This window comes from Myodes glareolus, chromosome 22 (genome assembly GCF_982192425.1).
Source record: "Myodes glareolus chromosome 22, mMyoGla1.1, whole genome shotgun sequence".
Taxonomy (NCBI): domain Eukaryota; kingdom Metazoa; phylum Chordata; class Mammalia; order Rodentia; family Cricetidae; genus Myodes; species Myodes glareolus.
Window position 1 is genome coordinate 48,797,627 of NC_142047.1, and position 21,510 is coordinate 48,819,136.

A 21,510-nucleotide genomic window follows, 5' to 3' on the forward strand; every position below is an offset into this window, starting at 1 on the left:
ACCCTCCTGGCCCCTTCCTCCCCTTTCTCAGCCTCTACTCTTCATAGTGTGTCCTGGGATCACCTCCCAAAGAGAGGAACTGCCCCTCATTGATAGTAATCCCCTTTCTCTTTATTTCTGAGAGTGGGGAAGATTTGCTGGGACTCATGGCATCTGACATGGTCCCCACACAAACTGTTACAAACCCATAGGCTGGGTACCAGTGACCACCCAGAAAGCGTCCACAGTCACATTCCTCCAGGAGGAGTGGGAGGGAGATACAGAATGTCCACAGTGGGGTATTCAGTGCATCATGGGAAAGGGTGAGGTGTGGTACCTGAGCGATGGAAATCGGGTGGTAGGAAAAGACTTCTGTGGGCAGGTGAATCTGGAATGAGCGGCCAGGTTTGGTAGATGGTGACATATTCACGCACTGATTACTGTGTCCCTTTCTGTGTGGCCTTCCCAGCCACCTCCGGGTTAGGAACGGCTGCAGTGAGTTCCCAGAAGCCCAGTTTCCCATGCTGGGAAGGACTATGGTAACCTCCTGCAGGATCACTAGGGGATATTTGAGGAAGAGCAGGTCCAGCAAGCCCATCCCCCTGCCTACTGCTGTACAATATGCCTAGGACACTCCACAGTGTCTCTGCCCCTCAGCTCAGGACAGTGTGGCAAACTGCTGCTTTCTTTTCCTCTCGAGCCCATTCTCCAAGGTCAGGCCCTGCTTCCCACGAGCCCAGGGTTGCGGCAGAATATACTAGAAAGGACTCAGTGAGGATCAAGATACTTGAATATAATGAGATAAGCCAGTGCGTGACCTTAGGCAGGTGGTTTTCCCTCTCTGAACCTTGGCCTCTCCATCTTCCAAAAGGGAGTTGATTGACATTAGAGCTCTTTATCCTGTTTGGAGAGTCTTCCTTTGAGAAACAAAGGAAATCAGTGGACACTCTACCCTCGGAAGTGCATGTGCATGCAGAGGCACGCTGATCATCTGTTGATGGGACTGCTGGTGGCCATGGTGCTCTCCTAGAAGCCCTGGAAGTAGCCTGCAGTCCTGGCACAGTCCCAAGTCAGGGCCCTCTTTGAGTCCCTTTCATTGTATTGAAGAGCTAACTCAATACTACTGCTGGGCTCAATTCTGCATGACCGGAAAGACCTTCAGTCAACACTGTTCCTTCCTCTAGGAGCCACATCTATAACAGCTGGAAGGTGACTCAAAATCAAAGGTCCCCTTTGGCTACAGTCACAGCAGCTGGGGATCACTGGGCTCCTGTCAATCAATGGGGATGAAAACACTACCTAGCAACACACTTGTAGCTCCATCCCATCCAATCACATCAAAAGAGATGCAAAAGCCAGACCTGGATGACTTAGACCCATCTCCCAGGATGTTACCCAAGAGAAAGAAAAACAAACAAACAAACAAACAAAGCGTTAAATTAAACCCCACAGCAAGACATCCCTTACAACTTTCCAAGTCTTATGTCGTGGGAGTTCTAACTGGGTATGTGTGTGCAGACAACAGAGACGTTTAGTGTCTTTGATGGGTTTATGCTGACTTTTGACTTTTCTTTTGGCCTTGGTACATTTTGGTGGCACAGAGAACCGTGGGGATGCCTGGTGAGGGCTAGGCACAGTGCTGGGGAGCATCATACCAAGCATGTGATGCAGACGAGGCCTTCAGCCAGAAGAGAGGGACAGATGCCGAGCTGACAGGGGGCCAGGTCCCCAGTGACTTCTTCTCTGGTTCCAGGGTGAACTCAATACCTCAGGTCTGTGATCTGTGGATAGCCCTGTCTTGGAGGAGAGGAACTGTCTAGGCATTTCTGTATTCTTTTAGGTGTTGTGTGAATGTGTGATCATCATTGGTCAATGGGTCCTCTGTCAGTTTGGCTGTTCTTCCTGCAACAACAGCAGCCCCCAAAAGTATCCTGTAGAACTTCAGCTAGAGAACCACAGATCTGGTCTAACCATGTGGTTTACAGGTAGGCAAAGGGACCTGCTCACAATCATAGACAGAGTGAAACCCCTGGGCCTCAGATGGTACCCATGCTGTCTGTTCTTAAGAGTATAAAGGAAAAACTGACTGTTTAGTGTTTTGTCTAATTACAGCTATAAAAATATTAGTGTGCTAGCCAGGAGGCTGAACCACGAAGATTACATGTTCAAAGATAGCCTGGACTATATTGTGAGATCCTGTCTCAAAACAAACAAAAATTAGACTGGTACAAAAGATTAATATAGCTACTTTTTATATACTTCCAGAATACATTCAGGTCTCCCCAGGACTCTGCTGGCTGATCCCTGGAACAGAACAGCATACCCAAGGCCTCATCAGGGGATCAGCTCTCCTAGAGTGATACAAAGGGCTTGCTTGAGACATGTGAGCTTGGTAAGAACTAAGGTGCTCTCCGGACCTTGAGGTCTAGAGAGATGGAGACGTGTATGTATCTGCTGGGGGAATCAGAGGATGTGAGAGTTCCCACATGGGCAAGACGCACTTTAGCTTAGATGTTGTGGCTTCTCTGGAAAGTCATTGGCTGTGGGCTGCAGACAGGGGAAGTGAGCCTGGCACCCAAAAGGGCTCAGTTCAATACCGGCAGAAGGACCAATAGCCAGGCATGTAAGAGCAGGGCTCCAGGACTGACTGCATGCCACCTCTGAGCCATGTCAGACTCACAGAGCCCCATCTATCTCACTGCCACTTACTGGTGCCCCGTGTCCTCTCTCCAGTGGCCTTACAGCCAATACTGGATGACAGTACAGCTGTGTCTCTGCTGAAAAGTATCACGGAGATGTCTCCCGAGTGTGCTGTGCCAGATTGGTAGTGATGTGGGGGAGGTGAACCCACGGGACATCCTGGGTGGATGTCACTCCCACCTTGGCTTGGGCTGTCGTCCTTGTCCTCATGCCTAGCACAGTCACAGTGCTGTCTTCGGTAAGGCTCTGAGATCCAGCACCTCCTTCTCCCCGTCTGCTCTGCCCCCCCCAGGCGCCCCTCCAGCATTAGACCCTGTGTCTTGGGAAACTCTGGGGGCACTGGCTGCTCAGGGGTGTCTTGGGAAACTCTGGGGGCACCGGCTGCTCAGGGCCTCTGCTGCTTTCTGGTCCATCTCTGTAAGTCATGTTCACAGCACGCTACCTCCTCTGTGGATCCAAGGGTCGAGTCTGCTGACAAAGGAGCACACAGATATGTGGACGCACACAGTCACCAGGAATGCCCAGCCTCCATCAGTGGGGGTCAGATGTGGGGAGCTAGAACCAGGCAGGCCTAAGGCTGTACTGCTGAGCTGGGTCAGTGATGTTTAGTTGCTTGTGGAAAGCTGAGGCTCCTCCTGGTGCTGCTGTTCTCTGAAAGGACGTTGTACGGTTCTCAGAGTCTCCTTGTCAAAAGTACGAGCTGTAGAACCAGAGTGTCCACCAAGAGTCAGGCTGGCCAGCTGGGTATTTGCAGGTGGCCCTACAGCCCAAGTCCCTAGCAGTGTCAGAGGTGACAGTAGGCTCGCTTTCATGAGACCCTGACAGGATTTGTTGTAGTGGCTAGGGCTGCCTTCTTGGCTAAGAGCATCTAGAACAGTGAGTGCTTCCACTGCATTTGAAAACTCGTCTGGTGGTGGCAGGAAGTGAGAGAGCCCATGATCCGCCTGGGATCCAGCCAAGTTCCTTGCAGGCTGCATGGAACTTTGAACAGGTCTCAGTGCCTGAGCCCTCTGGGGTGACATGAACTAGGACAGGGAGTCTGGGGGAGAGGGTGGAAATCTGCAGACCCCGTATTTCACTATTAGCGGTGGTCAGTTAGTGAGCATCCAGGACCCAGGATGGAATAGCAGAGTCTGCAAGGGAGGGGAAAGAACACAAGGCCACCGATTCAGCCTACCAAGATGAACTGTGCCCAGTAGCTGGCAGGGAGCTGGGAAAGGACAAGGATTATGCCCAGGATCACACCAGTGGTGTTATGGCTTTGGAAGTCAGCATTCTGAGAACACCCCTATATGGTCCACCGGAGAGGTGCAGAAGCTTGTCTCAGCCGTGGGATGAGTTGAAATTATGGCGCATTCCTAAGGTGGTAGGAGCTACACATAGCGGATGGGGGAGACCAGGCCCTCGGGGACCAGGTCATCCACATCGCTCAGAAGCTCCCTTTCGCTGGCCGAGTTTGTGTTCTGAAGACGCCGGAGGCGGGCCTGGACCTGCTCCTGCTCCCGCTTCAGCTCCAGGTAGGAATGGGAGAAGGTGTGAAAGATGGATGTGGCTGGGAAGGCCATGATGAGGATCCCACTAAGAATGCTGCTCAGAGCCACCATCTGACCGGGAACGCTGCGAGGGACCATGTCCCCATAACCGACCGTGGTCATGGAGATGATGGCCCACCAGTAGGACGCGGGGATGCTGGTGAACTCTAGGACCCTTCCAGACTCATTCTCAGCCACGTAGACTAGAGGGGAGAAGAGGGTGACTGCCACACCCAGGAAGAGCAGCAGAAGGCCAAACTCCCTGGCGCAGCGACGCACCGTGAGACCCAGCGTCTGCAGTCCCAGCGAGTGGCGGGCCAGCCGCATCACGTAGAGGATACGTAGCGCCCGCAAAACACGCAGCACCAGTCCGACTTTCTCCAGGTAGGAGCTGCCACTCAGCCTCTCGCCGGCCTCCGGGGACTCCTCGGACACCACAAGCGACACGTAGTATGGGGAGATGGCTAGAATGTCAATGACATTCAGGGGCCCACGGAAGAACTGACATTTGTTCCGGGCCTGGGCAAAACGCAGACAGAACTCCAGGGAGAACCAGGCCACACAGATGGTCTCCACCACGAAGATGTAGTAGCACTTTCTCGTGCATTCTCCCTGGGGTGAGAGAGCCACAGAAGCACGGGTTAGTCAGCGGCCCTTAAAACCTGGCACCACAGCACAGCGGCTTAAAGGGGGAAGGATTTATACCGGTTCATGGTTTCCGAGGAACAGCCAGTCATGGTGGAGAAGGCATGGTGAGTATCTCCGTGGTGGTTCTGTGGGTATGTGAGGAGGGCTTCCCTCTGAAAAGCCTTGCTAGCTGTGTGTGTGTGTGGGGGGGCACACACGCACGTACGTGTGATGGCCAGAAAACAATTGGGGCTGTAATTCTTCAGGCTCTGTCCTCTTTGGGTTTTTTTGTTGTTGTTGTTTTGTTTTTTTCTTTTTTTGTTTTTTGAGACAGGGTTTTTCTGTCGCTTTAGAGCCTGTCCTGGAACTAGCTCTTGTACACCAGGCTGGCCTCGAACTCACAGAGATCTGCCTGCCTTTGCCTCCCGAGTGCTGGGGTTAAAGGCGTGTGTGCCACCCCTACTGGGCTCTGTCCACTTTGTTTTATGGGATTTTTGGTTTTTCTTTTGGGACAGGGTCTCTTACTGACCTGGGGCTTGCCAAGTAGGCTAGGCTGGCTGGCTGGCTGGCAAGCCCCAGGGATCTGCCTGTGTCTACCTCCCCAGTGCTGGGATTCCAGGTGCATGTCATGACACCAGCTTTTTCATGTGCATTCCAGGGCTCTGACTCAGGTCCTTGTGCATGTCAATCAAACGACTAACCCACCAAGCCGTCTTCCCAGGTCCTAGAGCAGTGGTTCTCAACCTTCCTGATGCTGTGACTTTAATATAGTTCTTCATGTTGTGATGACCCCCGAACATAGTTATTTTTGTTGCTATTTCTTAACTGTTATTTTACTCCTGTTATGAATCATAATGTAAATATCTCATATGTAGAATGTCTGATATGCAACTCCCCCCAAAGGGGTTGTGACCCACAGGTTGAAAACCACTGCCCCGGAGACACAGTTTGATCTTGCTATGTCCCGTGGGCTGAGTTGTCCATTATTGTACATGGTAGATCAACCTGGTGGAAAGCTGGATTTCCTGCCTCTGTTACAGCTACGGCCACATCTTGTCACCTATAGAAGCAGCATTGCTAGGTCAAGGGCATCGATCAAGGCTGCGAGCTCCTCACACTGACCCCCTTCTTGGCTCTAGGACAGTAAAGGGGCCTGCCACAAAGGACCAACACCCCAAGGGAGAATGAAACAGGCAAGTAGAGAAAGCTGGGTTCAGTGACCAGCAGCTGGGGAAGGTGACTCTGGAGGCCCAGCAGGCCCCAGCAGGCTGAGCTTCTGCCTCTGGTGCTGGTGTTTGGCTATTCAAGCCATGTACACTCTGTCCTCCCTCCCCTGGTCTGGGCCGTCGGCCCTCCCTGCACTGCAGCAGACTGGCTCTGCCTAGTCACTCCACCTGCATCCGGCTCTGCCCTGCATGCTAACCAGCCTGGTGCCCGACTGCAGGAGCTGGCATCTCTGCAGCCATGCTGGGACACAAGAGATGGATGTAGGGCTCCAGTTGAGGATGTGACGCTCAGTCTAGCCCTGCCTATATAAAGGAAAGAGAGAAGAAGAAGAAAACAAAACAAAAACAAAACACTTGTTTCTCTCTGAGGAAGACTCTGGCTACTGGGGCCAGGGCACTTTGGTCTACACTGTTCTCATCTTTCTGGATTAGGCACAGAAAATTCTGGTTTGGGGATTCCTCCTAATTCCAGGCCAAGTGGGGGAACCAGCCTCCATGGCGCATGCCTTGTCTCTGGGGGTAGTGAGGAGAATGCTGCTTATTCCTAAAGTCAAGATGAGCCAGGCCTGAGGAGGCTTCAGTAGAAGTGAAAAGACCACACAGGCTTATAGGGCCTAGCAAGCCAGCGGCCACAGACAGGCAACAGTTGGGACTAGGGGAGGCTCACCTCCAGGACTCCAACCATCAAAATAACTGCTCAGTCAGGCAGTGGCGGCGCACGCCTTTAATCCCAGCACTCGGGAGGCAGAGGCAGGCGAATCTGAGTTCGAGCCTGACCTGGTTTACAGAGCAAGTTCCAGGACAGGCTCCAAAGCTACAAAGAGAAGCCCCGTCTTGAAAAACCAAAAAAGTAAAATAAATAAATAAACAAACAAACAACTGCTCAGGGAACCCTAGGTTGACTGGGGAGGGCCCAAAGTAAATTTTGGGGTGAGAAAAATAGTCTAGATTGGCAAAGGTGGGATTGCAGGGGTGTGGTTTTTTGTCTGTTTTGTCTGTTTTTTTTTTTTTTGTTTTTTTTTTTTAAGAAGTTTCAATGTGCGCGCCTGAAAACCGTGATTAAAAGAAGACTGAGGGCTGACAAGATGGCTCAGCCGGTTAAAGCTCTTGCGGCCGAGGCAAGCTTGACTATGTGCCTGGACCCATGTGGTGGAAGGGGAAAAAACAGCTCCCGAAAGTTGTCTGAGCTGCACAGAGAATGAGAGAGAGAGAAAGGTGAGGGGGGCGGGGAGAGACTCTGATGGTCTGGGTTACAGGGAACTTGAATTTAGGGAACAACGTGGAAGCTCCTCCGGGGGTTAAACTCATACTCAAGACTCAGCAAGGTCATGCCTATGTGCACACACAAGAGGAATGAACTATGCACAAGGGAACAGACACAGCATTCCACAGTCTCCTGGTAGCCGAACATGACCTTGAACTTCTGATCCTCCTGCCTACACCTTTGGGATTATAGGTGTGAGCTACCACACTTGGTTTATGCTCTGCTAGGGATCAAAGCTTCTCACAGGCTGGACGAACACTCTTCCAACTGAGCTCCAGACCCTGGCCAACAAGAGGAAACCCCACAAAGGTCATCGACCAATCCACCAATGGACAACAAGCATGACACAGCCAGATGGCAGCGGTGACAAAGCAAAGGAATCTGGGTTTCTATGGGTCACAAACACAGGCTCTGAGTTCCTCAGGGTGTCATTAAATCCCCGTGCCCTATGGCTTTCCTCAGGAGAAACCGGCCAGCCTTAACAGCTGACTGACTAAATAGAGCCTCTCTCTGCCTGCCTGCTGTCCCCTGAGGACAAATAAGAAAGACAAGGCATATACTAGAGAGAACAAATGCTTTTTATGTAAATGTCGAGGCACTGTCTTGAAAGAACAAACATTTTAGGATTGCCTGGCTTCAGCCTCCCTGGCTCTCTGAAATATAATCCCCAAAAAAGCAGAGAAAGGGCAGCATGTACAAAGGTGGCTCCACCGGAGAGTAAGCGCAAGGACACTGTGGCTGTCTCTGAACACGAATCCCTCTTACCCCATGGGACAAGCTGCCAGTTTCTCAGGGACAACTCTGGGCTGCCTAGGACTGCAAATTTGTGACCTGCCCCTAATTTGATTTTCCCAGTGGCAATGGCGTTAAGCCCGGCCTGGGTTTGCACTCTTAGTCATTTTCAAAGCCTTAGGCCCTGCGATGCCCTCACTCCTCTGCACAGGGAAGCTCCCCACACTGTCTTCTCTCCCTGCAAAAGGAGGGCAGGCACGTGGAGGACACATGTGTGATTCTTCAGCAGCTGCGACCCGGTATCCCTGACTGGGATATGGACATTGCATAATGTACCCTGATCTTCAGAAGCAAAATCGACATGTAGATATCCCCGTGGGCAAGCAGATTTTCCCATGGCATGCTTTGTGCTAAAAGACTCTTGGGGTTAGGGGATGCTCCTGGTGGCAACTCCAGTCTCAGGGTGGAGCTCAGCCATTGGAAAGACTGAGGATTTGAGTGTTATTTATCTTTTTCTTTGGGAGAAAACATTGGTCAGTTATAGTACAAATCTCAGAGTCAGCTATCAGAGGGTGAAAGCCATAGGATCAGAGAAGCAGAGCAGCCAGCCACTAGAGTCCTTACCTCTACCAGTGCTCAGACCTAAAGGGCGATCCTGTCCTCAGACTGCCTGCTCAGACTGCACTGAGCTCTTGTCTCCTCCCGCCTTATGTTCCTCTCTCCACCCAACCATATCACTCCTGTCTCCACCTCCTTTGTACTAGGATGAAAGGCGTGTGATCCCAAGTAAGTGCTGGGATCATCCTTGTGTGAACTGTTTCTCTTTCAGACTGGATCAATTTCGTGTAGCCCAGGGTGATCTTGAACTAATAGAGTCTGTTCCTGGAGTCCTGAGATTAAAGGTGTGCGCCACCACTCCCTGGCCTCTAGTGGTTAGCTCTGCCCTCTGATCTCCAGGCAAGCTTTATTTGTTAGATCATGAACAGAATATCGCCACGGTCAATCAGATGAAACACAGCAAATATTTGTGGAGACCTTATCCTGTGTAAGGTGTATGCTGATTCTCTGGTCCGGCTGTACTGTGTGTGGGGCAAGTCTGTGAGGAAATGATGGGTGTGTGTGTGTGTGTGTACATGTGTATGCATGTGATGTGAATACAAACATATGTGTGTGTGCTTTTAATCTGCCTCCTTGTTTATCATAATCTAATATAGATGGAGGCCTGGGTGATAAGAGAGCTATAGTGTAAAGTTGGAGAGAAGCCATGCTCTACCTTAGGTCTAGTTCTAGTTTCAAGCTTTTCATCTGCCTTCCGAACAAATGCAGGCTCCTATTTCAGCTTTGAGATTCTTCTAGTTAGTTCAGCTGTAGGCTTTACAAAGTCAAGAGACTCTAAGAGAGTCTCAATGGAGGAACTGCCTTCATCAGATTGGCCTATTGGCATGCTCATTTATGTAGGAGGGTCCAGCCTACTGTGGGTGGCACTGTCCCTAGACAGGAGGGCCTGGGCTGTGTAAGAGAGCTAGCTGAACAGTAACCAGTAAGTAGTCTTCCTCCTCCTCTGTGGTTTCTGCTTCAGGTCCTTGCTTGAGTTCCTGCCCTAACTTCCTTCACTGATGACCTGTGATCTGGAAGGGCCAGTCAAATAAACCCTTTCCTCTCCAATTTGTGTTTAATCAGGATGCTTATCTGAGCAACAGAAAGAAGACCAGGACACAGACCATCTGGTTCCTGGGGTCCTTGGTGTCTCACAGCTGTCTGTGAAGAGAATGTAGGGGTGCACAGGTGTGGTGGATTATTAGTTTAAGACGTGTTACATTTGTTTATGTCGTGGAACATTTGTTTAATATTTATTTAAAGATGTGTTGCATTCCTTTTGTTTTAAATATTTATTTATTATGCATACAATATTCTGTCTGCATGTATGCCTACAGGCCAGAAGAGGGCGCCAGACCCCATTACAGATGGTTGTGAGCCACCATGTGGTTGCTGGGAATTGAACTCAGGACCTTTGGAAGAGCAGGCAATGCTCTTAACCTCTGAGCCATCTCTCCAGCCCCAGTGTTGCATTCTTTTATGTTGCATTTGTTTAACTCTGTGAAGCTGTGTTACTTTGTCTGCCTAAGACACCTGATTGGTCTAATAAAGAGCTGAATGGCCAATAGCTGGGCAGAGAGAATAAATAGAAGGAGAAAGAGAGGAGAGGAAGGAGCAAGAAAAGGAGGAGAAGAACAGGATGCCAGGGGTCAGTCACCCAGCCACACTACCAGCCATAGAATAAGAAGGAAAGAAAGAAATATAGAAGAGAGAAAGGTAAAAACTCAGAGACAGAAGGTAGATGGGTCAGCTTGTTAGGCTTGGCAAGCACCTTTACCCATGGTTTACCCACAGAGCCATCTCACTGGTCTGAGAGTTAAGTAGAGGGCTGGAAAGATCTGCAGGCGAATTTCTCTCCAGGAGACAAGTTCCACCTAGGGCTGGCACCAGGCTTAAGCCTTTTCCCCCCTAGTGTTACTGGGCTTGTTGAGGGTTAGGTCCTGGGTCCTAGCAGACCTAAAGTGACCTTGACCCAGAGGAAACATTCTGCCTACGTGTAGTTGTTTGTTTGTTTGTTTGTTTTTGTTGTTTTTACTCTTTGTGGGGCCTGCCACCCAGTTCCCAAATAATCACACAGAGTCTTATTCGTTTCTATAAATGCCTGACCTTAGCTTGGCTTATTTCTTGCCAGCTTTTCTTAACTTAAATTATCCCAGGCCTGATGGCCCAGGTCCCACATGGTAGGAGAGAATCGACTCTTGCAGGTTGTCCTCTGACCTCCCCATGCATGTCCTCTAGACCATAAGCATGTTGAGGCACATGTGCCTAAACACATACCCTTTAGAATTATAATTACAATGTAATTTAAATACAGACTTCACATCGGAACCCGAAGATGACTTGGGGACCACTGGACATCTCCATTAATTTCTCTTCCCACAATGTGGTCACATTGATTAATTACCTCTCTGATTTTCACTATTGTTTACTTGGTCTGTTGAGGATGGGCGGCCAAGCCTAGCTTGTTGGGGCTGCCAAGAACCAGTCTCTGAGTTCTTCCCCAGAGATACTAAGAGACTTTGTGGGAGGTGGCAACCAGAAAAAAAAGGGCCGAGTGTTTCTGCTACAAACTATCCCTCAGCCAGAGGAAATACATGCAGCATTGTTGAGTCTCCGTCTGGGGTAGGGTTGGCTCCTGTGCAGGGATCTGGGTTCTGGGCCAATACTTAACATGAAGTAGTTGCTCAATAAACACTAAAGGCAATAAATATGGGAACGTTCAGAGAAATGTCTCCCATTTTACTGAGGAGGTAACTAAGATCAGTGAGGACCAGCACTCTCCATCCCCATCACAGGACCTGGGAAGTGGATGATGGTTCTTCCCACCATCCCAAACCAGACATGACTTTGTCAATATCCAGGGTTCCCTACAGAGCCAGGAACACACAATGACTTCAAAGGTCCCCATCCTAACAATAAAGGTGAAAGACTTATACTTGTGGCTGGGGTGTCTAAAACTATATACAAGGGCTGGAGAGATGGCTCAGTGGTTAAGAGCATTGCCTGCTCTTCCAAAGGTCCTGAGTTTAATTCCCAGCAACCACATGGTGGCTCACAACCATCTGTAATGAAGTCTGATGTCCTCTTCTGGCCTTCGGGCATACATGCAGACAGAATATTGTATACATAATAAAAATAAATAAATATTTAAAAAAAATAAAACTGTATATATTTCACTTAGGATAGTATTCATATTCCCCTGCTTATTTAAATGAAGACATTTAGTTGGGTGTGGGGACACATGTTTGTCCTCCCAGCACTCAGAGGATGGCAGCAGTAGGATGATGAATTGGAGGCTAGCCTTGACTGGACAGAGAGCTCTCGGCCAGTCTGGACTGCATGAGACCCAATCTTAAAACAACAACAACAACAAAAAAGGACTAGAGCTATAGCTCAGTAATTGGAGAGCTTGCCTAGCATGCAGGAAGCCCTGGGTTCAATTCCCAGTACAGCATAAAACAGGGTTTGGTGATGTACATACACCTGTAGTCCCAGCAGTCAGGCGGTATAGACAGGAAGATCAAAGGTTTAAGGCCTCACTGGGCAAGTTGAGACAAGCCTGGCTACATGAGACCCTGTCTCCAATGGTTTCCTAAATGTCCCTGAGCTGTCCCATGGTCCCTGATGGGCAACCACTCACCTTGTCCTCCTCAGCCCTGAAGTCGGGCATGGTGCTCACACACAGACTGACAGCCGTGGTGGCCACGAAGAGAATGGAGAGGCAGGCAAAGACTTTCCCGGGCAGCCCCGACTGTGGGTCCTCCACCATCTCACGCAGCTGGTTCATGCTGCGTGCCCATCGCGAGGACTGTACTTCAGAGTGGCAGGCCTGGCGCTGCTGCTGGCGCTGCATAGCCTCCTCCCGGCGCAGCTCCGCTGCCTCCTCCAGCTTCTTCATGAGTTTGCGCAGGCAGCAGCGTTCCAGGTTGGCTTCCTCGATGCCCCAGTAGCTCAACTCTTCCCGGAACGACAGCGCGCACATCTCCCGCAGAAGCACCAGCTTTCCCGCGGCTAGAAAGCTCACGATCACCCCGAAGGCATTGGGGCTCCTGTCAAAGAAGAACTCCTGGCTGCTCTCGTCATAGTCATCACAGAGCTGTGTGATCTCCTCGTAGCTGCGGCACAGCCGGAGTCTGCTTAGGCGGCTTAGCGGGAAAGCATCCAGGGTGCTCCAGGGCAGCAGATATCGCCGGCCACCCACGTTCACCAGGATCTCCTTCTTCAGGTCGGCCTCTGGAGAGGCGTCCAGGGAGCCCACCTTCCGGGCCCTGCGGTAGTAAAGGCCCTTCACTGACTGAGGCTCTGGATCAGGCCAGAGCTGGCTCAAGGGGCTGCAGGAGCCAAAGTGATGGTGTCCTGGAAGCAGGTCCCTGTCTCTGGAAGACGTGGGCATTGCCACAGACTGTGGGGCCAGGGCTCACCTGCCGGCCTCCAGAAGAAGAAGAACAAAAGAAGAAAGGGAGCATGAGTCTTGGTAGTACAAACATTGCTGCATTTGTGCGTTATACCTGCAGCTGCTTCAGCCATCTCTGAACCTCCTGTTTACTTCTTGGTTACCGGGCAGTTACTATGTGCTTGGGTCATGCCACTGGACACGTCCCTACCCCTGTGGAAGCATGTACATCCATGATACAGGTGTGCTGCCCACTACACTAAGGAGAGAGGTACTTCATGTTCATCTCCTTCTCCCTGACACAGACATTTTGAGAATGGAGATGGAATGGATCCTGAACCCATCCCAGACTATGGGGTCTTGAACATGTGGCTTCCTTTCTCTCTTCTCTAATGTTGACCCTTGGGTCATCCCTGCAGGGGCCCCGTGTGGCTGTGTTCTGAGGAGTGACTCAATCTCTCTGGACCCTCTGCTTGGTCTGTGTGAGTGGAGAAGCTCGAGTTCCCACTCTGTGGGCCAGGCCAGTGAGCAATGCACACATGCAGCACCCATAACCGTCACTTCTAGGTGCTCTAACACAGCTAGTTCCTTTAGCAGACTCATACCAACCGTCCCATGAGGGAGTCAGGCCCAGTTTACCTTGGCAGATGAGGAAACCCAGGCCCAGCATCTTGACCACTGTTTAGCAAATACAGTTCAGTAAGGCTCAGTGAGGGTCAGCCACCAAACGCACAGGGACTGAGAACCGTGGCGGCATTGCGAGGCACCCGACTTCTCAGAAGCTCCCCACAAAAGATTCACCCCCTGGTTTTCTCTCTCATTCAGAGGACCCTGGTATGAGGGTGGAGGACACCTCCCACTTTGGACAACTTTTTCCTACTCAGACATGCATTTTGTGTTTGCCTCAGCCACCCTTGCTGTGTGACCTTGAAGTGGTTACTCCCCTCACTGGGATGTCATTTCCTATCTGTGGAGTGAAGCGGCTTCTAATGCTCTCTCCATCACAGACCTATTTAGGGGCTTCACTAAGACAAGTGTTTTTGATGTTTGCTTGCTCGCATATTTTTAAAAATTATTTCCGTGCTATGTCTCAACCTCCCTATTGTGCGACCATTTCTTCCGCTATTCATTCCAGCCAGAGCTGTCTCCAGGCACCTATAACTGTACATTGAGAGAGGCACTCCAATCAGGAGCCGATGGAAATAAAAGTGCTTTCCAATTTCAGAGCCTGCTGGATTGTGGCGGCCGGTGAGGAGCGAGCTGGGCTGCCGTGTTTCACATGCGCTGCAGTACCCTCTGTTATTTTGCATGCGTTCCTTGGTTCACAGCACACAGCCAGTGGGAGGAGAGCAGCCTGCAAAGAGTCTAGGGAGTTCTTTCCAAGCTTTCTCAATTTCCAGAGCAAAAACTAAGTCCTAGAGAGCTGAAGGGACTCGTCCAAGGTCACACAGCAAATCTGAATCCAACCCAACATTGGTCTTCCTGGTCTGGGGTTCGGTTAGCCCAGAGCCAGAATCTTGCTCCATCTCCTTCCACTGAACAGATCTGATTTTGCCGTCTTTGCTCCCCTAACAGCTGGCCAGCAGAACTCCTCCAGAGCCCCGGGGAAAGTAATTCTCTCCAAAAGTCCCTTCTGCCAAGCTGTTTAGCCCAGCCACTGCTCTAAAACATCCCACCCCAGGACAAACAAGTTCCTCCCAAGTTAACTCACCGCTAGTCTTAGGAAGTCCGTTCCCAGCCAGTTCTCTGCCGGACATGGGGAGCCCATGTCTCTCTCAGTGACCAGGAAAGAGACAGTTTTGTGTCAGAGAGGTGGGGGGGGGGCACACAAACCAAACCAGCTGGCAACATAGCATCCCTGGCAGCGTCAGTTTCTCCGGCCTCCTCTATAGACCAGAAGTTTATTCATTCTGATTCTGCAGAAGAGCAGGGGCGCAAGGTGGCTTTCTAGAAGGACTCTGAAGCCCTCCTTCCTCCTGAGAGCTGAAGGTCCGAATGCTGCAGGGAGCTGGGCCAGCCGTCCTGCCTCAGCAACGGACTTGGTGCTCCAAGTCCCACAGGAACAGCCAGCATGGTCCTGCCCAGGGTGGGGGGTGGGGGTGCTGACGGGAAGGGCTTAGGATTAATCTCTCCATCAGCCAGGCAGCGGGCGGGAGCTGTGGCTGCTCTGCCAAGCACCCGGGAGGCAAGGAGAGTGTCTGTCCTCTCTTCTCTGTGAGGAGGAGCTGAGCTCAGGAGGAGCTGGGGCAGCTAGGGACCTGAGGACCAGGCTATTGCAGCCTCCTCGTGCACTAAGGTGGGGGAGATGCCAGGGAAGTTTGCAGATTGAGACAGACTGACCTGGCCTCAGAGCCTATGGTGGGTATCAGGGAAATGGTATAAAGGGTTAGGAATGGAGAGGCTTGAAGCCAGAGGCCAGCCTCCAATGGCTGGGTTAGTGCCTTCCTACTCAGCCTCCTTATCTGTAGAAGGTGCATGAGTGACAGGGGGAGGGAGGGTGGCTGCCAGGATATAAAATCCACAAACGTTTCCTATGAGCTCAGCTCCGTGTATAGGTAGGGAGATTCCACAAGCGAGTTTCTTGCTGTGTGTCCTTGGTGAGTCACCTCACCTCTCTGGGCCTCAGTTTTCTCACCCGTCAAATGAGGACAGCGGGAACCGCGAAGGTTGAAATTGCGGAAGCATGTTAATGTAGGACTTGCTGTCCCTTGGTCCTTCGGTTTCTTAAAAGGTTTTGCAGCCAAGTGACCTTCAGGACTCCATTCTGTCTCTGAGGGCCCCAGAGGCTTATTCAAGGTCATCATGCTAATTAGCCGCTGCGATAGCTTAGGACCATCACTGAAGTCAGACAGAATCTGATGTGGGGGTTCAGGAGCAAGAGGGATCAGAGCCTGGCAGTCCTCAGTTCTCTGGAAGGAGCAACTGAGTTTCCCTGTGGCCTGGCAGAGGGGTGGAGGGATGGAAGCAGGAGAAAGAAGCTGGCAGGGGGCAGGGATTCTCAGAGGGTATTATGGGAACCTTAGGGCTCTGCAGAAATGGTGAGGGGGCCTGTCTGATGGCAGGGCAAGAACTGGAGACTCAGCCTGTTTTCTCCGCCTTCCCACTGCCCTCCCCCCCCATCCCCCGCTGCCTGTGCCACAGTCACTGCTGGGGCCTCAGGCAGAGATGAGCATCTTTGTGAGGGATGCCGAGGTCCTGTCTCTTCCCCCTCCCCGGAGCGGGCTCTCTTTTCTTCATCGGATTTAGTCCTGTCTTAGTCAGGGTTACTATTGCTGTGATGAAACACCATAACCAAAGCAACTTGGGGAGGAAAGGGTTTATTTGCTTTACCTATCCTGAGTAAGTCAAGGCAGAAACTCAAACAGGGCAGGAACCTGGAGGCTGGAAATGATGCAGAGGCCACGGAGGAGCGCTGCTTATTGGCTTCTTCCTCATGGCTTGCTCAGCCTGCTTTCTTACAGAACCCAGGACCACCAGTTCAGGGTGGGGGTTAGCCTCACCTACTATGGCCTGGGCCCTCCTCCATCAGTCACTAATTAAGAAAATGCTCTACAGGTTTGCCTATGACCCAGTCTTAGGGAGGCATTTCCTCCACTGAGGCTCCCTCCGCTCCGGTGACTCTAGCTTGTGTCAGGTTGACATAAAACAAGTCAGCACAAGTTCCTTAAGTTAACCACCCTCCTTAGAGTCTATCTTCCTCTCCTAGTTCTCTCTGGGCGTGCGAGGTCCAGATGCTAATCAAGGCTCAGTGCTAATCAGGGCTCAAGCGTGCACATGCGTGCAGATCTAAATTTGATCCCTTAAATCCCATATGGTAATACATGCCTGATAGTCCTGTGTTGGGGAGGCAAAGACAGGGGTGAAGGGTGGGAGTGTGGGAGTGTGTGTGTGTGTGTGTGTGTGTGTGTGTGTGTGTGTGTGTGTAGGGTTCTCCCTTAGTCTTGCTGGTCAGCCAGCTTGACTTGCTTGGGAATTTCTAGGCCAGTGAGAAGACTTGGTGGGCGTGATCCATGCATGGGGTTCCCCGTCAGGGTTAGGATTAGGTGCTCCCTGACTGTCCAGCCAGGTCTGCTGTGCCATAGCTATATGACCCCAAGGCAGGTTTTCTTTTTTCTCTAGGCATCAGGGCAGCTGGGTGACTTAGCTTTGGAGCTCCCTGGTCTTTGCGAGTAGCAAGTGAATTATTTGGCACAGCACCATACAGGTGCAGAAGTTTTGATCCAGTTTTCTCTTTAGCATCGTCTCTGTCCCTTCTTACAGCAGTGCGATCATCGCTAACAGAGCGTGGGTGTAGAGGGGCAGCCAGGCCGAGGCTACTGTTGATCGGCAGTATATGATACCCTGACCACGGCTGGTTTTGTAGGGAGAAAAACCTCCTCAAACATGGTGCTTGCCAATTACTCTAGTGTAAATACTCCGGCCATATCAAGGGGACGCATTGCTCTGCGGAGGGCTGGGAAGGCAGGTGCAGGGCAGACTCTTGCACTCCTGTGCTAAAGGGTTCTGGGCATCACTGATGTGGCTTTCCAGCATGGACAAGGAAAGGCTCCCCAAGACAGGATTCTTGGTTAAACCCTGACTGTGCAACAGCTCTCAAGCCTTGACTGGGATTCTGATGGGCAGCTGGGGTGATAATATGATCTTGACAGCAATATTCAGAAAGGATTGGTGGTGTTTAGCCACACCTTAGAGTGCTAGGCAGGTTTATTCTTTACACCTTCCCATCTCCCCAGGATCCATTGACCCCTCTCATGGCTGCCCTCAGTGGTGGCAGAGCCTGTTCTGCCTGGTTTGGGGTGAGCACAGCCAAGCAGGCTCCCTTCCTGGACTGACTGTCCCTTCCAGCAGCTGATACACAAAGTGCCTCTCCCAGGCCACATTGAGCAGGTACACTGTGGTCTCTTGAGCAGTCCAGCTGGGTTCTGTATTGGGCACTGTCTTCAGTGTATTGGGTTCTGAGCTTCAGCAGTTTGTGGAACACGGTCTACCAGGCAGCATTTGCCTCACCAGGGAATAAAGAAGGGTTTCGGGGGTGCCCTTAACGTGGTGACAGGAAATTTGGAGTCAGTGTCAGACTCCAGGAGAGGAGTTGGCTCAGGGTTGGAGGTGATAATGGTGGTAGTGTGAGGGTAGGGGTGCCAGACTGTCATACCAGGAGCCCAGTGTTGTGAACAGCAAGGCGCCTCCTAGTGATCATGGCAACCAGGGACTCAACTCTTGTGGGGTTTGAGTTCCGGCATTTCTCATATCCGGTTTAACTTTTCCTATACCCCTCCGCAGCGCGTCAAGAAGTATTTTGCTTTGTAAAGCTGCGGGGACGTATTTATCATCTTGCCTGGGGAATCTTGGCCACGAGGTGTTCATTTAATCTGCAATTGGCACCAGCTCTGGAGCAGCAGTACCTGCCCAGAGAGGCAGCCGCAGTGGCAGAGAGCTATAGTGCAGTCAATTACCGCCTCTGCGAACTTGGCCTGAGAGAGCACGGATATGTTAAGCACCTGTCTGTAAGGATCAAATGGCTTTTTCCTCATTCTTTGGAAGCTTTGGGGGAAGCTTTCTACCTTTTGTTTTGTTCTGGTCGTTTTGGTTTTTCTTTTTAAGACAGGTTCTCTCTGTGTAACCTTGGCTGTCCTGGAACTCACTCTGTAGACCAGGCTGGCCTCAATCAAATTCAGAGATCTGCTTACCTTTGCCTCCCGGGTACTGGGATTAAAGGTGTCTGCTCCATATCCAGCTCTATGTATCTTTTATTAATACTTGGTCTTGGTTCAGTGGTCACCAGTGCATGAAAGAGGCAGGCAGACGAGGGACGGGGAGGATTGAGAGCTATAAGGGGCAGAGCCTAAGGTCTCTAAGGGATGACAGTGGTGGAGAATAAGAAGCAGGAAGGGCAAAACCTGGTGTGCACATTCAGCTACCGGAAGGGAGCAAACGGCGTGGCTCAGGGAACTAACATCCAACGTTTGTCTGACTGGTGTGGGTTAAACAGTGAGCGGTCACATCTAGAACTCTCCAGAGAAAAGATATGTAAACCAGGACTGAAGTGGGAAGTACCCGTGTGCCTCCACCTCCCCACGTTCCTGTCTTAGGTTTTCTATTTTCTCTGACCATGGCAACTCTTATAAAGGAAAACATTTCACTGGGATTGTCTTATGGTTCAGAGGTTTAGTCCGATGTCATCATGGTGAGAAGCATGGTGGCATGCGGGCAGACATGGCGCTGGAGAAGGAGCTGAGAGTTGGTTCTACATCCAGACTGGCAAGCAGCAGGGAGAATGGCATTGTGCCTGGCATGAGCTACAGAAACCTCAAAGCCCGCCCCCCAGTGACAGACACACTTCTTCCAATAAGACCACACTACTCCAACAAGGCCACACCTCCTAATAGTACCACTCCCAGTGAGCCTGGGCGGGGGGGGGGGGCATTTTCGCTTACACTACCACAATTCCCCCACCGGCTTGGGGGTTCTGGTGCGGGAGAATTATCTGTATTCTGTCAATCATATTTTAATAAAACGCTGATTGGCCAGGCAGGCAGTATAGGCGGGAAAGCCAGACAGGAAGTAGGGGTGGAGCAAAGAGACTGGGAGTATTCTGGAAGCAGAAGCTCTCTCTCAGCCACTCCTGTGCAGGCCACCGAAGAGGCAGCATGTAACTTGCCCAGCTGAGAAAGGTACGGAGCCATTATGGCTAACATAGATGAGAATAATGGGTTAACATAAGTTATAAGAGCTAATAAGTAGCCTGACCTAATGGGCCAATCAGTTTATAATCCTATGGAGTCCTGTGTGTAATTTCTCTTTGGGATTTGCCGGCTGTTGGGGTACCGGGCGGGACGGAAATCCCAACAAGCCGGCCCCTCATGTTACAGGGTTCTCTGGAGATGGTGGTTTCCCAGTGTTCTTTAGGTGGCCCAGTAGTCCTGGGTTCCTCAGTTAGCAGGTTCTTTGCAGACTTTCCTTGGTAGAGATAAAACTGGTCTGTCTTTGCCAGCCAAACTACCCAAACTCACATGTCACTGCCCAGATTTGTCTCACTCCCCAAAGCGTGGTTCTGTTCCAGGGCCTGTCAACGGTCCAATTCATAGTTGCTTCTGGAAGCAGCTTACCACCCTGGGTTCCCTCAGTGAGGAGTACAATGGAATTTTGACATGTGTTTCATCTTTATTGTTATGAGAAGCACTTAAAAAGTCTTTTTGTAAATATTTCCATTAAATTTTCAGGATATGGTTTGGCATAGCCCAGGGTGGCCTTCATCTTGCTAGGTGGTCAAGACTTGAATTTCCTGATCCCCCCTGCTCTACCTCTCAGGTACTGACATTATTCGTGTACACAACCACACCAGGTAGATGTCCTCTGCCAGCTCCAGCTGCCTCATGGAGATGTAGAGAGGGCACATGGAGACCAACGGGGCCGTGGGGTGCTAGGGAACTCACGGCTGCATGGTGTGGATGGTGCCCGGGAGGTGGATGCGGCTACCCTGAGCGCTCGGTCCCTGTGTCCAAAGCCAGACTCCTTTTCAGTTCTTCATGGTGGGGTAGCTGCCTTTGAGTCACCCAAGGTCCTGTGAGGGGCCCTTTACCTAAGCTGGACTTGGGTAAAATCCTTTATTTGTTGCTGGTACCCTACCTGGGGTGAATAAATGTTTGCTCGCATGTCCCCAGGAATGTCACCCAACATCATACCACACGGATTAGGAAGAGAAGGCCTTGGGTTCTGGGGTCAGAACTCAGGGCTTCAAGGGGCTTTGGCTCAGCTCTGTGGTGCCTGAGGCCCCTGCTGGGTTACCCAAGGCCAGATGACATCAAACTGTTGCAAACTGTAGCTCTTTGCCTGGCTTGATTTCCTATAACAGGAACGCTTGCTTTTGTACCAAACCTGCCGAGAGAATTCAAAATACAACGCAAGCCAGTACCTGTTGCCACGAGAGAATGTCCAAACTACGTCTGGTAAGCAAAGAAAGCAGGAACACGGTGGGCCAGGCGCTAGGTGGCTTTCTCCAAGTCATCTCTCCTTTTTATCGTTCAGGCGTCTCCTGGAGATTGAGAGCTCAGCTCTGGACCCTCTTACCCCGGATCAATGTCCAGGTTGTAATTTCTGCCTTTGCAACCCGGACCAAGTTCCTCTGCTTCTCTGGAGCTGCCTCCTCATCCGTAAGGTGATAGCAGATAGTATCCGCCTGGGGGGCTTTGGAAGAATGATGAATGAGGACATGTGTGTAAACAAAGCATCCTGTTGGGCTTGAGATAAGCAGCCTGAGGCTCTTTTTTATTTTTAGGCATTTTATTAATAATTCTTAAAGAAGATAAATGCATGTTAGGTGTTTCTGATATTTGATCACAGGATTGTGTGCGTGCGTGTGTGCATGTGTGTGCGTGTGTGCGTGTGTGCCTGTGCATGTGTGTGTGTGTGTGTGTGTGTGTGAATCTGTGCATGTGGGTGCATTTGTATTCACCTCCCCAA

At 51.0% G+C, this 21,510-nt stretch overlaps 1 protein-coding gene across 2 annotated transcripts; it reads right to left on the reverse strand.

Moving 5' to 3' along the window:
- Positions 1 to 1,509: 1,509 nt before the first annotated feature.
- On the reverse strand, positions 1,510 to 15,489 carry Kcng4 (potassium voltage-gated channel modifier subfamily G member 4). Of its 2 annotated transcripts, none has more exons than XM_048437382.3 (3): positions 14,762 to 15,489; positions 12,298 to 13,078; positions 1,510 to 4,823 (listed from the first exon to the last, which is right to left on the reverse strand). In XM_048437382.3, the coding sequence occupies exons 2-3, from the start codon at positions 13,048 to 13,050 to the stop codon at positions 4,053 to 4,055; spliced, it is 1,524 nt and encodes a 507-aa protein (XP_048293339.2). In that variant the 5' UTR covers positions 13,051 to 13,078; positions 14,762 to 15,489; the 3' UTR covers positions 1,510 to 4,052. The 2 variants fall into 2 exon arrangements, with proteins under 2 accessions (XP_048293339.2, XP_085537918.1); XM_085681792.2 differs by having other exon boundaries at positions 12,298 to 13,086.
- Positions 15,490 to 21,510: the final 6,021 nt, after the last annotated feature.